A 14,390-nucleotide genomic window follows, 5' to 3' on the forward strand; every position below is an offset into this window, starting at 1 on the left:
CTTAGTGATGAGATGTTTGCCTTACCCTGGTGGCATGGATTAAATCATTCATCCATTTTCTGGATTGGATGGCTGACTTCTTCTGTGCAGCATTGGCACTGACGACCTCTGCCACCGCCTCCCAAGCTGGAGTGGTGACACTGCTGGGTCTCCTGTGGCCAGAGCCGGGGTAGAGAACATTGCGGCGGGCTCCAACGGTGTCTAGAAGGCGTCCCAGGGATGCGTCACTGAATCGGGGGGCTGCAGTCCTCTTGCCTTTCGGGGCGATGTCTTCTGTGCAGCAGTCCTGGGCTGGAGGCGCTGAGAGGTGTGCACGCGGCTGCACTTTACATCTGGCACCCAGTGTGAGGAAGCGGCAAGGTGACGGCATGGCAGGCAAATGGCAGGCCATTGAAACATTGTGTTTCCCAGGAATGTAATTATTAATGAGGTGGGATTGGGATGATATGGCGTGAAAAGCCACCATTACAACTGACAGGTAAATTGTTCTTTTTCCCGCCCACACTTAGTGCAAATCTGGAATGATTCTGCCTTATGCTTTTGCTGTCTATACCATTCTGGAGGACCCCTGCAATATTTGGAAGAGCAGGTGTCAAAATTTGATGTAGTTTGCTGCATGGGGAGGCGGGGTAGCATAGTGGTATTGACTACACAGAGACCCAGGATAATTCTCCAGGGAACCTGGGTTCAAATCCCACCACAGCAGATGGTGAAATTTGAATTCAATAAAAATCTGGAATTAAAAACCCATCTGGTTCACTAATGTCCTTCAGGGAAGGAAAATCTGCTGTCCTTGCCTGGTCTGGCCAACAGTGACTCCAGACCCACAGTAATGTGGTTGACTCTTCAATGTCCTCTGAACAAGGGCAGTTAGGGATGGGCAAAAATGCTGGCCTAGCCAGCAACGTCCACATCACATGAACAAATTTTTAAAAAATGCTGTGTAAAAGCAGTTGAGGAGGAAGAGGAAATTGCGGGGGGTAGGGGAAAGGAGGCAACCTAGACAGCTCCTTTCTGCCTGGGTTGTTCATGAAAAATTCATTCAATGCAATGCCAGTAACCGCAGCTTCATCCCAGTTGCTGCTGCGTAGATGATAGAAGGATACTGACTTTCAGTAAGGGAGATTGCAGAGGGACTTGGAGGACGACTTTGAGCAGCTCTGGGCCTAGAGGACCCAGTTTTAGACTGCATCACTTCAGCACGGGCAGTCTGGGCTGGCTGGCTGACAGGCAACAGCAAGTGCACTGGCAGAATGAATGCTACTTTTATGAGAAAGGACAGCAGATTTGTTTCCCAATGAGCCACGACCACTCCCTCGGGGCAGTGCCTCAGCAATCCTACTAATCTTCTGGAGGACAGATTCAACATTCCCTCTAGTGCATTTTTGGAATGCACATATGACTTGTTTAAGAGCCTGGCGTCTTTTTTTTTGCATGGCCACACGTGTGGTAATTTAAAGGGACCAACTTGTGCACTGCCGGTGTGGGAAGTTTTGGGTTGCTGCACAGCTTAGTGTGAATACGGGACAGATTGTTGGACTGCTTGACATCCTGTAAACCACTTTGCATGATATAATCCATAGCCATGATGGCAATGAGCTGACCTTGCATGACTTCAGCCTGAGCTTCCAAGATTTCTGATGGAAGTTGCTTGTGCTACGATGGAAGCTGAGACATGGGCCATCATGGTTGGGTCCACAAGTATGCTGATGAAGTTGATCACCAATTCTATGCTGGAAAGTTGAGCTCCAATTTCTGTGCAAAGCCCTGTGTCAACTTGGGCTGGATTCCTCCATGCTCCAAAAGATTGACTGCAGGATCTCTGACAGACTTCCCAATGCACCAAACATTTCATTGTACATAACCAGCAATGTTCTTCTGTAGGCTCCTCAAAGTCCTCACCTGACTCCTCTGCATCAGCACTCGTATGTGACCTCGGGCAAGCTGGCACCTGTGCTATCCTTAACTGGTTGCAGGTCTCTTATGCCTGGGTCTCGCCATGTGCAGATCCTGCCTCTGTGCTTTCCTCTAAATTGTGCACAGTATCGGCATCCAAACTGGTGGCTGCAAATGTGAAATCAAGTAAAGGTACATCTTCATCATCACTGTCTTCTTTCCATTCTTCCTCTATCCAGCCTGTTGCAGTTCTTGGGTGTCTGTAAGGAGAAAGGTACAAGGATAAGATTGTTGTGTAAGAGGGACAGAAAGTAACAACAGGTACATGCTTGACCATGTGCAGCTTGTATATCAGAAGAGATTGTGGGATGAGAAGAGGTGGGATGTGAGGAGGACATGATTAGGTATAAGGATATTGTCATCTTCAATGGTTTCAGCCCCGCTGCTTGCCACAGCCTGAGCAACGGACATCCATAATGACCTTACCATCTCTTCCTTGGGGTTAGGGTTGGAAGACACATCTGCCCCCTCTGCTTAGCTCCTGTCCACAAGAGTGAGTGTCATGCAATCTGGATGATGTAGGTTGCTCATGAATGAATAGTTCCCAGTGTGTGCAAACTGTGAGCTGTGGTTGTGAGGCTTGCAGCAGTGCTAAGTGTGAAGCATATAAATGAAAAATATGAGCCTTGATTGATATAGATTGTTACTAGATGAGCAATGGAGGTATGGTAGATTTAGAAGTGCCTGAGATTAGTGGTGCAGTTGGTAGATATGGCATTTGAAAATGGATTCACTAATTTTGGCCACTCGTGAGGTCATTAAATTTCTTTTTGCACTGCACCAAGGTCCTCAGGCCCTAACTTGACTATCTGTTTTAACTGCTTTCTGTGTGTGTGTCTGGATGGCCTCATGGCCCCCTGCAAACATAGCACATCCCTCCTTTCCATTTCTGTCTAGGACTCTGCTGCAGCATTTGAAAATCTTTGAACCCTTGCTCTCCCATGTGCCATTATTCAACGGGTCAGATTCACATCCTATATGACTGCTGACACCTGCTTCCGCCATAATATACCTCCCCTCAGGCTAGCTTTAAATGATGCTAGCCATTCACGGTATTGGCTGCTTGTTCAAACATCCAGCCAATCAACAGCTCTGTTAGCGCTGGCTGGGTGCTGAAATCATTTAAGACAGCAGGCAGCACAAAGTTGCCATGCTGCAGTCAACAGGCAAAGTTATGCACAAATTGCAATCCAAGCCTCTAGATAAAGGGAGGAAAAACATGCCTAACATTGCCCTTAGCCTGATGGCCACCTTTGTATGTGGCCGCATCAAGCTGTGCATAGACCCTCGGTACGCAAACACCAAGTGTCACTATGTGCTGAGTTTCTACCTGTCCCTGGTGTTGTGAGGAATGGGTCAGGCCACACTGCCGCAGAATTCCCCATGCCTTACCAACTGTCCATTGTGGAAAGATTTATGCAGAGAAACACCTTTGACAACAAGTCCATCAGGCAGTAGTCAGCACGTAACATCCTAGAGGCTCTGCAGGAAAAGATAGTGGATCCTGTTGGATGGTACCCCAGGAAAAATGTCAAAGTCATTTGGCAGAATGCCTCATCACCAGAACTTTCCAACAAGCACCAAGATGTAGCTTGGCTGGTGGTGAGAAAGGCCCTCCCCATCAGATCCTTCCTACATGTCAGGAGCCTCACCCCATCTGCATGTTGCCTTCAAGGTGACTATGGTTGGGAAGAGACTGTTCACCTCCTTGTGGAACGTGCCTTTGCAAAGAAGGTTTGGAGAGAGATGCAATGGTTTTTGTCGAGGTTCATGCCGAGCAGTGGTGAGACACAGGACTCTGTGTTCCAAGGGCTGTTCCTAGAGGCACACACCGAGACAAACATCAACTGCAGTTGGAGGACCGTCAACTCGGTGAAAGACGCTCTTTGGTCTGCCCGAAACTTGTTGGTCTTCCAGTGAAAAGAATTGTCCTCGACCAAGTGTTGCAGACTGCAGACTAGGCACATTCCAAAGTCCAGTACTACGTGCTGACGGATGCCCTAAAGCTTGAGGCAGCCGCCGCTAAGGTGCAATGAAGAAAGGTCGCTGTCTAAGACTTTTCTGCCATAGTGCACCGAGGGGCTGGGAATTGTATAGACCCCTCAGGCTCCATGACTCACATTTAGTATTCACTGCATACATTCCTTGTATCATAATTGTATTGAAGCAACATAGGCCAGAATATTGCCATTGGCGTGCAGGGGCAGGCTTGACACGCTTACACGCAAAACGACTGGAGATGATGTCGGGCGTGCGCCTATTAAGGCCATTAAAAAGCTAATTATCAAGCTGATTAACACCGCTGCCCGTGGGCAGGTGAAGAGCCCAAGTGGCTTTCGCTTTTTCCAGGAAACCTCATCAACGGGCAGGATGAGGTTTCCTGAAGGTTTCATGAAGGTTTCATGAAATTAATAAATTTGGTGAACTTGGCAAAAATGTCCCAGCTCATGTGACACTGTCACATGAGGGGACATGTTTAAATAATTCTTAACTTTACTTATAACAACATTTTTTAAGCAACTTAATCTCCCTGAGGCAACTCCATGCCTCAGGGAGATTGCTGCACTCTTCCGTGCGCATGCGTGAAAGAGCACCAGCCCCAGCTCTCCCTCCTCCCTCCGCCTACACAGGTAGTGCCCTAAGTGCTACCGGCCATGCATCCCACTGGGCGGGCCTTAATTGGCCCGCCCATGTAAAATGGCGGTGTGCAGTCGATCACGGGTGGCAATCTGCTCTACGCCTGCTCCCACCAAGCCTGCCTGACATAGGTCAGTTTCTGGCCATGATCTATGTTGACAACTTGAATACCATTGAACTGTTTGACCGTCTGTAATGACCATATCGAAATGTCGGTAATGTTCATTGATTGTATTGAAGCACCTCATGATCTATGTGGAAAAGTTGAATATGATTGCACTTTTTGTGATGGTCATTTTGAAATGTTTTGTCATGTTCCTTCAGATATTTTATGATAAAGTATATCTTTCAAAAAAAAATTGCAATCCCTGTGCCTGCAGCGGCTATACCAAGTTCAACTCCCTACAAGTCAGCTGCTCTCAGGCTGACTGTTTATTCTGCACCAAAATAATGTTGCCACTACTCCGTTACAGGTTGGTAGGAATCAACTGCACCCTGATTGACAACAAATGCTTTGTTCTGAACAAATAAAACAAAGGTTCCGGTTTTGTGCGACCTTTTATTTATTTAGCAAATGCAAATCCTCCAAAAAAAAGCAAAAGCCTCTGTGTATGCTGAGTTCGATATGACCTCGGAAGACCCTTACAAATTGGCCTCTTTTAACAATGGTTCTTGTTATGTTGTATTGGTAAATTGGTTTCAGTTACAGCATCAAGGTACGTGAGATTGTTCAGGGCACAGCAGTCCCAACAGTAAGTACTGAGCTCTGATCTTGGCACCCACTGGTTTAAGTGTCCTGCGTAGGATAAACAGGTAAAGGTGTTTGTAAGAGGTGGGGCCAGCTGTCATCTTTTCTCTATTTTCTCACAATCAAGGCCTTGCTATTCAAACAGATTTATCATGTTCTAATCTTAGTTTAGGAGGAACCAAGAAATTATTGAGATGTTTAGCTCAGTGGGTGGGGCAAGGCCCTTCCCTGTTCATGCAGTTTGTATTATCCTTGTGCTTGTTAATCACAATTGGCAAAAATATTTTGAGATAAAAACAAAAAACTGCGGATGCTGGAAATCCAAAACAAGAACATAATTACCTGGAAAAACTCAGCAGGTCTGGCAACATCGGCAGAGAAGAAAAGAGTTGACGTTTCAAGTCCTCATGACCCTTCAACAGAACTAAGTGAATCTGAGTGAAAATATTTTGAGTATATTTTACATGACAATGCTGAACTGGAATGTAGATAGATATCTAAGGTGTGATAATTGTGACTAAGATCCCAGTATGCGTAGTTTGTCAGTTTTGAAGTCACTGATGGTGAGTATATTCTGCAAGTTTGAAAGCAAGATGCAATACTTTTGAATGTTTGCAGAGCAGCTGTTAGACAAAACATCAGCCCAGAAAAACACAATTCATCTTGTTAAAGGTATTTGCAAAAACATTCTGAACTGCAGATTTGAAACTTTAAGAAAATTCAGTGGCCAAGCAATTAGAGATTTACTCAAAGGTCTGAGAGATGTGTTGTGTATCATGCAGAAACCACTGCTGGTGCCACAACTTAGTTTACTGGTTAACCAGGGGCAGATTTTGACCTCTGCACACTGGAGCGCAAAATAGCGCGTGATGACATCGGGCAAGCATCCCGACGTCATCGTGCGCTTGCGTGATATTTCAGTCAGCAGGCACGTGTGACAGTGAGCAGCGTGCCCGCTGACAATTAAGAGGCCTATTAAGGCACTTAAAGTTTCAATTAACTGGGATTTTTCGCTGTCTGTCCAATGTTATGGTTGGCGGGCAAATCGGCCAGGCGGCCTTTGCATTTTTGAGGAAACCTCATCCAAGGGCAAGATGAGGTTTTGGAGATTACTTTTTTTTAAAAAAGATAAAAATGTTTGGACATAATTTTCAACATCCGTATGTTGAAGTGACTCATTTTGACACATGGACATTGTTTCCAGATCTTACATTATGTTTTTATTGATTTTTGAATTTGTCAGCTCCCTGAGGCAGCTCTCTGCCTTCAGGGAGCTTTCCTTTCGCACTCCCCCATGCCCACGCTGACTTCAGCGCTCACCCTCCCCCCGGCCCCACCCGGGCAGTGTTGAGCCTTTCAGCGCGCCTTTCATGTTGGCTGGCCATTAATTGGCCAGTCAGTGTGAAATCGCGGTTGGGGGCTGACTGTGGTCGATGGTCCATTCTCCAGCCGTTGCCGGGCCCACCGACCTGAAAATCCTACCCCAGGTTTATTGATGAGACAATTTAACTGCCTTTACTTATTATACCATAGTTCCTACCAGAGATTTGTACAAGGTGCCATCAGTATGACTTTTTTAGCATCACTGTACCTTATATTTGACAGTCTGAAGACTAATTAGGTTAGCATTGTTTTTTCTTAGTCTTCACCATAGCATTTTGCAGCAATCCACATTAGCATTCCATTCTGCAACTGTAATAGTTCTGGATTTTTTCATTTCCAGGATCTAATTTGGTAAAATGTTGAAAAGATTGCTTCCAGACTGTTAACTCTGTTAAATTAGTTCATCCAGTGGATGGACAGCAACACAATGTCGGACGGAACAACAATCGCTGGACAATCTCATACACAGACATCACTCAGAACCATTGTGGTGAGTGAGTATGCAGCGTTATCTACAAATTTTTGTTTAATAAAATCAATTTATTGTTAATATCAAAGGTTTAAAAATCATGCTCTAATTTTCTGTTTCAGTATTGAACATCTGAAATCTCTTTATTGCCCACACTCTAAGAAAGAGGTTGTTGCGGTTTGTAAAGGCGTCAAATCTTTGGTGATTGCGGCATTATGTCAAAACAGAGGGAGATGATCAACTTGTCATTTCTGACAGATAAAGAAAGGGAAGTAATCATGGAAGTTCTCCTCCGAGATGAGATGTTGCGGACATCTGAGGAAAAGCGAATAAGGTAATGAGGGGAGGGAAGATGTTAGAACAAAATTTCTGACTGTGGTTATTTCTAACTCTTTCCACATGGACTGCCACATCAAGCGGCATTCTGCACAAAATTTCTGTTCAGTAACCTCCAACCCACAGTTTTAAACCATAAGGACAGGAAATAAGGAAGACTGGCATGTAAGTGATAATTTCAGCTATATCCTTTGACAACATTTAATGGCAAAATGCTTTTAATGTAAAAAGATTTTTAAAAATCATAAATGAATGAATGCTAGGTTGCATTGTAGATGTCGAACCAGGCAGCAGGAGCAATGGTATAGAGTTACCTCCTCCTTGTACTTAGATCAGAGGTTCCCAAACCTTTTTTTTTTCCAACCCCCTCAACCCTCAACCCCTTTGGCGATTCAGGCCCTGTGCACACACCCCTCTGATTAAGGAGCAGAGAGAGTGAAACTAGCCTTTGAAAGTAGAATGAAATGGGCAATAAAGAATTGGCAGCCCGTTTTATACATTTTCTTTTCCAGAAATCAGATGCAGTCTAAAACAGGCTGTTGAACACCAAGAGCCTGTTTCATGCTTCTGGTAAAGATCAATTGCACCACCTCTAATATTATACACAGAACAAGAGAATTTATTCTATCAGTTAATGTAACATATTGCTTAAGATAGAAAGCACAGTAATAATACTGAATAAATATGAACATAAGGCAACAGCTAATAACTCATCCATTTATCAGTGAGTAGGATGAGCCTGGAAAAACTCAGCAGGTCTGGCAGCATCGGCGGAGGAGAGCACTTTTGAGGACTCAAGAGGACTCAAAACGTCAACTGTGCTCTCCTTCGCCGATGCTGCCAGACCTGCTGAGTTTTTCCAGGTATTTCTGTTTCTGTTTTCGTTTTGGATTTCTAGCATCCACAGTTTTTTTGCTTTTATGGTAGGATGAGCCTATTTGTTAGTACAATCTCAGTCTGATTTTGGAGAGTCATATGCAAATCACTTTCTAAATTGAAGCTGCTTCCATATTTGTTTTTGATGTAAAATAAATGAAGAAAGGCCCATTTTACACAGATACATCGGGTCAAAGTGGTATTCATTTCAGCGGCTTTTTGGGGAATTCGGGGAACTCTTTTTGAAATAAGAGGCATTGATTGTGTCTCAAAACAGAGTGACCAGCACTGTATATGAAATTCCCTTTTACATACACCGTAATCTTGGCTTTTGCTATAGTTCAAAATCCAATTTTGAGGCCTGTGCCTGCTCTTTCAGGAAAACGTTTGTTGGATTTTGTGCAAAGTTGAGACAAAAGGTAACTGTTTCTGATTTATAGTAACTGATTACTGTATACCAGAAGCAGTCCTAATTAGACCAACTTCTGTTTTTAGAAAATCAGTGGGAATTCATGCATCCGATGCTTTGCATAGACTTTTGATGTATCACCTCTGGCTATCGGAAGTTGAATTGGTGGCTCTCCTTCCTGACCAGCCTGTCCTCAGTCCAAGGTGAGCTTCCTTGTTGAGCCCCTCAGTTTGGGGACAGCTGGCTTAGATGATGCTGCTGTTATGGGTGCCATCAGAATATGTGTATGAAGTGCACATGCATTTAAATTTCATGATGTCTGAAAATAGATGGCCTTTGTTAATTGCATCCCTGGAGCGACCTCATGATTCGGCTTCCACTCCATTCTGCTTTAGTTCTGTGATTCTATTAATGAGAATTGCAGCACTTCAAGAAGGCCCAACACCATCTCATAAGGGCAACTTGAGATGGACTGTAAATGCAGCCATGTGAGAGTCATCCACATCTGGAGAACAATTTCCTTTTTATTTGAAAAGGACATAATTAGATTGGTTCAGCTAATACCCTTAGTAAGGGTTAATAATGTAATTGATGTCATCTATCATTGCAATTTTCCTTCTTTTGAAAGATGCAGATCAGGGCTGGTGCCGATTCCAGAGCAAAAAACACATTGTTTGACTTTTTTTTATAGGAAGTTGAAGAGTGAGCTGTTGGAAATACGACGTAAGGGAGCGAAACGTGGCAGTAAGGACTACAGTGATAAGACTTGTGCACGATGCCAGCAGACACTGGGCCGCTTTGTCAAGAGTGGTAATGTGTGCAAGCAGTGTAACCACCTGGTGTGTAAAGAATGTGGCGTTTCAGGTGTAGATGGAAGGTGGAAATGCACTGTGTGCATCAAGGAGGCGTGAGTGTGACTTTTACTTCTTTTATATTTGTTTGAAGGAAGGAAAAGCTGGGGAGGATATTTTTTGCATATGGCATACCAGCCTGGTAATGTGTTGTACTGAGGTCAGGGCCACTGGATTGGCTGTAAGCTGGACCTACATCAGGGCTCACACTGCAATGAATGGAGCCACTCCTAGGTGCAATGAGATCTCAGGCTATGCCACAAGAGACACCCAGAAGAAGATCTGACATGGTGGGAGGTTCACATTGGGTTAAGTAGTTAGCTGTTTTACTAAAAATATCAAAGCATACTTTTCAAATTAAATGTTAGGGGAGTACTTTGATCAAAAAAGTTGCAAATATTTTGCACTAAAAATGCTGGAAAATTAACAAAATTGAACTCAGGTTAATTTGACTGACACTAAAGCTTCAGGGCTATTTTATAATTTTCTTCTAAACAGAGAAGGCCACGATAATGAAATGTATGAAGAAATTCAGACATGCAAGATCCAGGGTCCTTCGTCGAAGCCCTAGTATTGGAAGCTGATGGATATGTGATGGCTGATTTCATGAAATCACACTCCAGTAGAGAGCCTTAGCCACTGGGAGTGCTTACTGAGAAATCATGGGGAGTGTCTTTGTCATGGCCTAGAAAATGCATTCATAACATTAGTCCAAAGTTAAGATATCAAGATGGAAGACCTTTTCAACATTGATAATGAATTTATAAACCTCTTTTTATAAACAAGTATTAGGAAAGGGAAAGAGATCAATGCCTTGGCTTGCTTGGATTATATTGATCCTGGATGCTCCTTTTGTCCCAAGGAATTTCTTTCATGCTATCCTTCACTTGCTCCTAATCCCAAAGACACTGAGGGATAGGGTACTGGTTGACTTTGTTACCTTTTCATAGTTAAAAGAGCAAAAAAGTGGAATTCCACACAGTTACTATGATCCTATGTTCTTTACCAGAAAGCTAAAGAAACAAACTGGAGATTGGTTCTTTGAATGCCGAACAAAACGGCACAGCATTGATTTAGGCAGCGATATAATCAGAGCATCATTAAAGAGGAAATATGCCTGTAAGTACCTAGTGCTGCATATTTTCAATAACAGTATATATGCCCAATATGCATGTATATTATACATATATTCACTTAGGAAAAGGTTTTTTGTTACCTTGACTCATTTGACCCTAAGACAAGCTTCCAACCCCAAAGCTGCTCCCATTATCATAATAACTTTGCCCATCTCCACCTCAATTGATCTAGTGCTGAAACTCTCATCCATGCTTTTGTTACCTCCAGGCTCAATCATTCCAATGCTCTCCTGGCTTGTCTCCCATCTTGCATCTTCCATAAACTTGTGCTTATTTCTGCTGCCTGTATCTTAACTCACACCAAGTCCCATTCTTCTGTCAGCCCTGTGCTTTCTGACCTACATTGACTCCCAATCTGGCAATGCCTCCGTTTAAAATCCTCAACCTTATTTTCATATGGCTTCACCCACCCCTATGTCTGTAATGTCCTGCAGAGCTACAACACAAGGTCTCTGTGCTTCTCCATATCTGGCTTTTCTCACGTTCCTGATTTTAATTGCTCCACCATATGAAAACCATTTCTTCAACAGCGTAGGCCCTAATTTCTGGAATTCCCTCCTTAAACCTTGCTGTCTAGCTTTCCACCTTTCCAGATGCTACTTTGATAACCTGAACTACTATCTCTTTATGTGGCTCAGTTCAAATTTTCTTTGTTAACACTGCTGTGAAGCACCTTAGAACATTTTACTATATTAAATTGTTAAATAAATGCAAGCTGTTGTTTTATTGCTAAGGAAAGAATATTTTTCTTGGTGATTACAGATTGACTTTTCCATTCTGTAATTCAGACAGGAGTTAGTGATGAACTGAGAGCTCTGGGGCATCCTTTAAAAACTAGTAAATAGTTCCAAACTTTTCCCTTGCTGTGCAGTAAATAAGCGAGAGACAGCAGGACAGGCGTTACTGCAGAAGGCATTGGCCAACGAAGCAAAAGCAAGTGCTATTGCAAAGGCAAGGCAGAAGACATCTCAAGATGAAGGCAGGGTTTCTAGGTGAGTGTGTTCATATACCACAACAGTTGAGATTTATTTTTGTATCATTAATTTTGGTTTTCTTTATATTGACATTTATATTGTAAATTTTAGTTATTTTAAGTAATTTTAGTAATTATTTTGTTTAATTTTATTGTCGAGAGACCAAAGTGAAGGACAAAGGCTGAAATATAGGACACCAACAAGATTAGACAGAGGAATGCAGCAAATACACTGGAAACTAATGATTAGGATGAGTTCTTTTTTTAAAGTGAAGATTGTAAGAGAAAGGAAAAAAGGATGAAAGTTGGAAATCTACAGCTTGAAATTTTAGAAAAGAATCAATTAAATAATGAACCTTCATTGGAATGCAGGTGGAAAGAGGGTGAGCATGTAGGAGAATATGTTTGGATCGGTGAAGGAAAAATAAAGAAATGCCAGAAAAGTTGCAGCTGAGAAGGAGAAGTTGAAGGACAGAAACGAATAAGCTATATTTTTGATTCTGGAATGAAAGGAAGTGCTGGGAATGGGAGCTGATTGAAGTCTTGGACCAACTTCAGCTGAATCGAGACTGATAAGTTGTCAAAGTGAAAGGGATCATTTGTCTCAAAGAAGGAACCAAAGTTGTTTGAGAGTATTTCTGGTCAATGTGGAAATTTGGGAGTCAGAAGGGATAGTGAAACCAAGTATATCTAAGAATGGAAATATCAATGGGAAGAAGTGGTAGTTGTTGGTTAGATCTAAAAGACATGATGGCTATTTAATGCTTATTGGGACTGAAATTCCAGAGTCCATTTGTCTCGCTTTGTAACTTCAGGACAACCCCCATGAAGGTTTTGCCTTACAGCCATTAAATAATTGAATGAAGCAACATCTTAATTTTCTTCTTGAAGGGCATGGAGGAGATCAAGTTGCAATTAAGCCATCACACCTCAAGAGAACATGAACCATTGAAGATATGTGGGGACAGATTTTCAAGGTCCTGCACCTGAGTGTAGTGGATTACTTGCTGCATCGCATAAAGGAAAAGCAGATGGAGAGGACTAAGCCCAAATTTAGTGTAACCATCAGGCAGGCTTCTTTTATATCTGTGCAATCCTTCTGGCCCAATTATCCTCTATGTGCAGGAGCAGGAAAATCTGACCCATGATCTGTGTACAAAATCCTCAATTTAACAACTCACTGTCATTGGCTATGTGTTGGATGGGTTCCTGTACCACTGAACTCTTTCTAACCTTGACCCCCTATAAGGCAAGAACATATAGGGTGTGCAGTATGCAATGCAGTAATGTTGATCTTTGGCTATGATCATAATGGTTGTTTACAAGCAAAAGGAAGGCTTTGGACTCCTCGGATACTGAAGCAGTCCCTGTCCATATGCTGCAAGACCTGGACAATATTAAGGCTTGAGATGATAAGTGGCAAGTAACATTCATGCCACACAAGTGCCAGGCAATGATCATCTCCAATAAGAGAGGATTTAATCATCTCCATTTGACATTCAATGGTATTACCATCGCTGAATACCCCACTATCAGCATCCTATGGGTTACCATTAACCAGAAACTGAACTGGACCAATTATATAGATACTGTGGTTACAAGAATAGGTCAGAGGCTGGAAGTTCTGCAAAGAGTAACTCACCTCCTGACTCCCCAAAGCCTTCCCATCATCTACAAGGCACATGTCAGGAATGTGATGGAATACTCTGCACTTGCCTGGATGAATGCAGCTTCAACAGCACTCAAGAAGCTCGATACCATCCAGTACAAAGCAGGCACTTGTTTGGCACCCTATCCACCACCTTAAACACTTACTCCCTCCACCACCGATGCACAGTGGCAGCAGTGTGTACCACCTACAAGGTGCACTGCAGCAACTCACCAAGGCTCCTTTGACAGCAACTTCCAAATCCGTGATCTCTACCACCTCAAAGGACATGGGCAGCTGATGCATGGGAACACCACCACCTGCAAATTCACCTCCAGGCCACACAACATCCTGACTTGGAACTATATCACCATTCCTTCACTGGGTCAAAATCCTGGAACCTTCTTCCTCATAGTACAGTGGGTGTACCTACGTCATATGAACTGCAGCAGTTCAAGAAGGCAGCTTGCTATCACCTTCTCAAGGGCAATTAGAGATGGGCAATAAATGCTGGCCTGGCCAGCGACACCCACATCCTGTGAAAGAATTTTTAAAAAGTAAAACTGCATAGATGGAATTAATTTGATTATTGGGAACTAAGAGCAAATCAACAGACAACATATTTAAATCTGTGAAACATTCTTATAATTTTGCACCATATTGCAGGAATAAAATGAGTAATGTAGAACCATGTGTTTTTTGAGACGGCAGTAAAATAACTAAACCATGAGCCTGTGATTTTTGGTTTTATAGCATCCTGTCTGAATCCCAAGAGGGTTCCGAGCAGCCAAGCGACACAGAGTCCACTGGACATATGAGCATCAGTAGCCATAAGAGCAACTCGCAATCTCCCTCCAAACACAATACACCTAACAATTCCAGGTGAGATATCTGTGGAGGACACAGTCTGAAATTCTTGTGATCAAATGGAAATCTGGACATTAATGTGAATCAAACCATATATTTCC

The 14,390-nt window shown here is 43.0% G+C and overlaps 1 protein-coding gene across 7 annotated transcripts in view; it reads left to right on the top strand.

The window, feature by feature from the left end:
- Positions 1–14,390, top strand: part of sytl4 (synaptotagmin-like 4) — a 93,867-nt gene that overhangs the window by 40,528 nt on the left and 38,949 nt on the right. For 4 of the 7 annotated variants that reach the window (XM_041195528.1, XM_041195527.1, XM_041195529.1 and 1 more), the window contains 7 exons: positions 7,065–7,214; positions 7,316–7,527; positions 8,901–9,017; positions 9,506–9,721; positions 10,675–10,784; positions 11,673–11,793; positions 14,176–14,304. In XM_041195528.1, coding sequence (XP_041051462.1) covers positions 7,409–7,527; positions 8,901–9,017; positions 9,506–9,721; positions 10,675–10,784; positions 11,673–11,793; positions 14,176–14,304 — 812 coding nt within the window. In that variant the 5' untranslated portion in view covers positions 7,065–7,214; positions 7,316–7,408. The remainder of the gene's footprint in view (positions 1–7,064; positions 7,215–7,315; positions 7,528–8,900; positions 9,018–9,505; positions 9,722–10,674; positions 10,785–11,672; positions 11,794–14,175; positions 14,305–14,390) is intronic. The other 3 variants (XM_041195530.1, XM_041195531.1, XM_041195533.1) reach the window with 2 other exon arrangements.

Source organism: Carcharodon carcharias, chromosome 9 (assembly GCF_017639515.1).
Source record: "Carcharodon carcharias isolate sCarCar2 chromosome 9, sCarCar2.pri, whole genome shotgun sequence".
Taxonomy (NCBI): Eukaryota; Metazoa; Chordata; class Chondrichthyes; order Lamniformes; family Lamnidae; genus Carcharodon; species Carcharodon carcharias.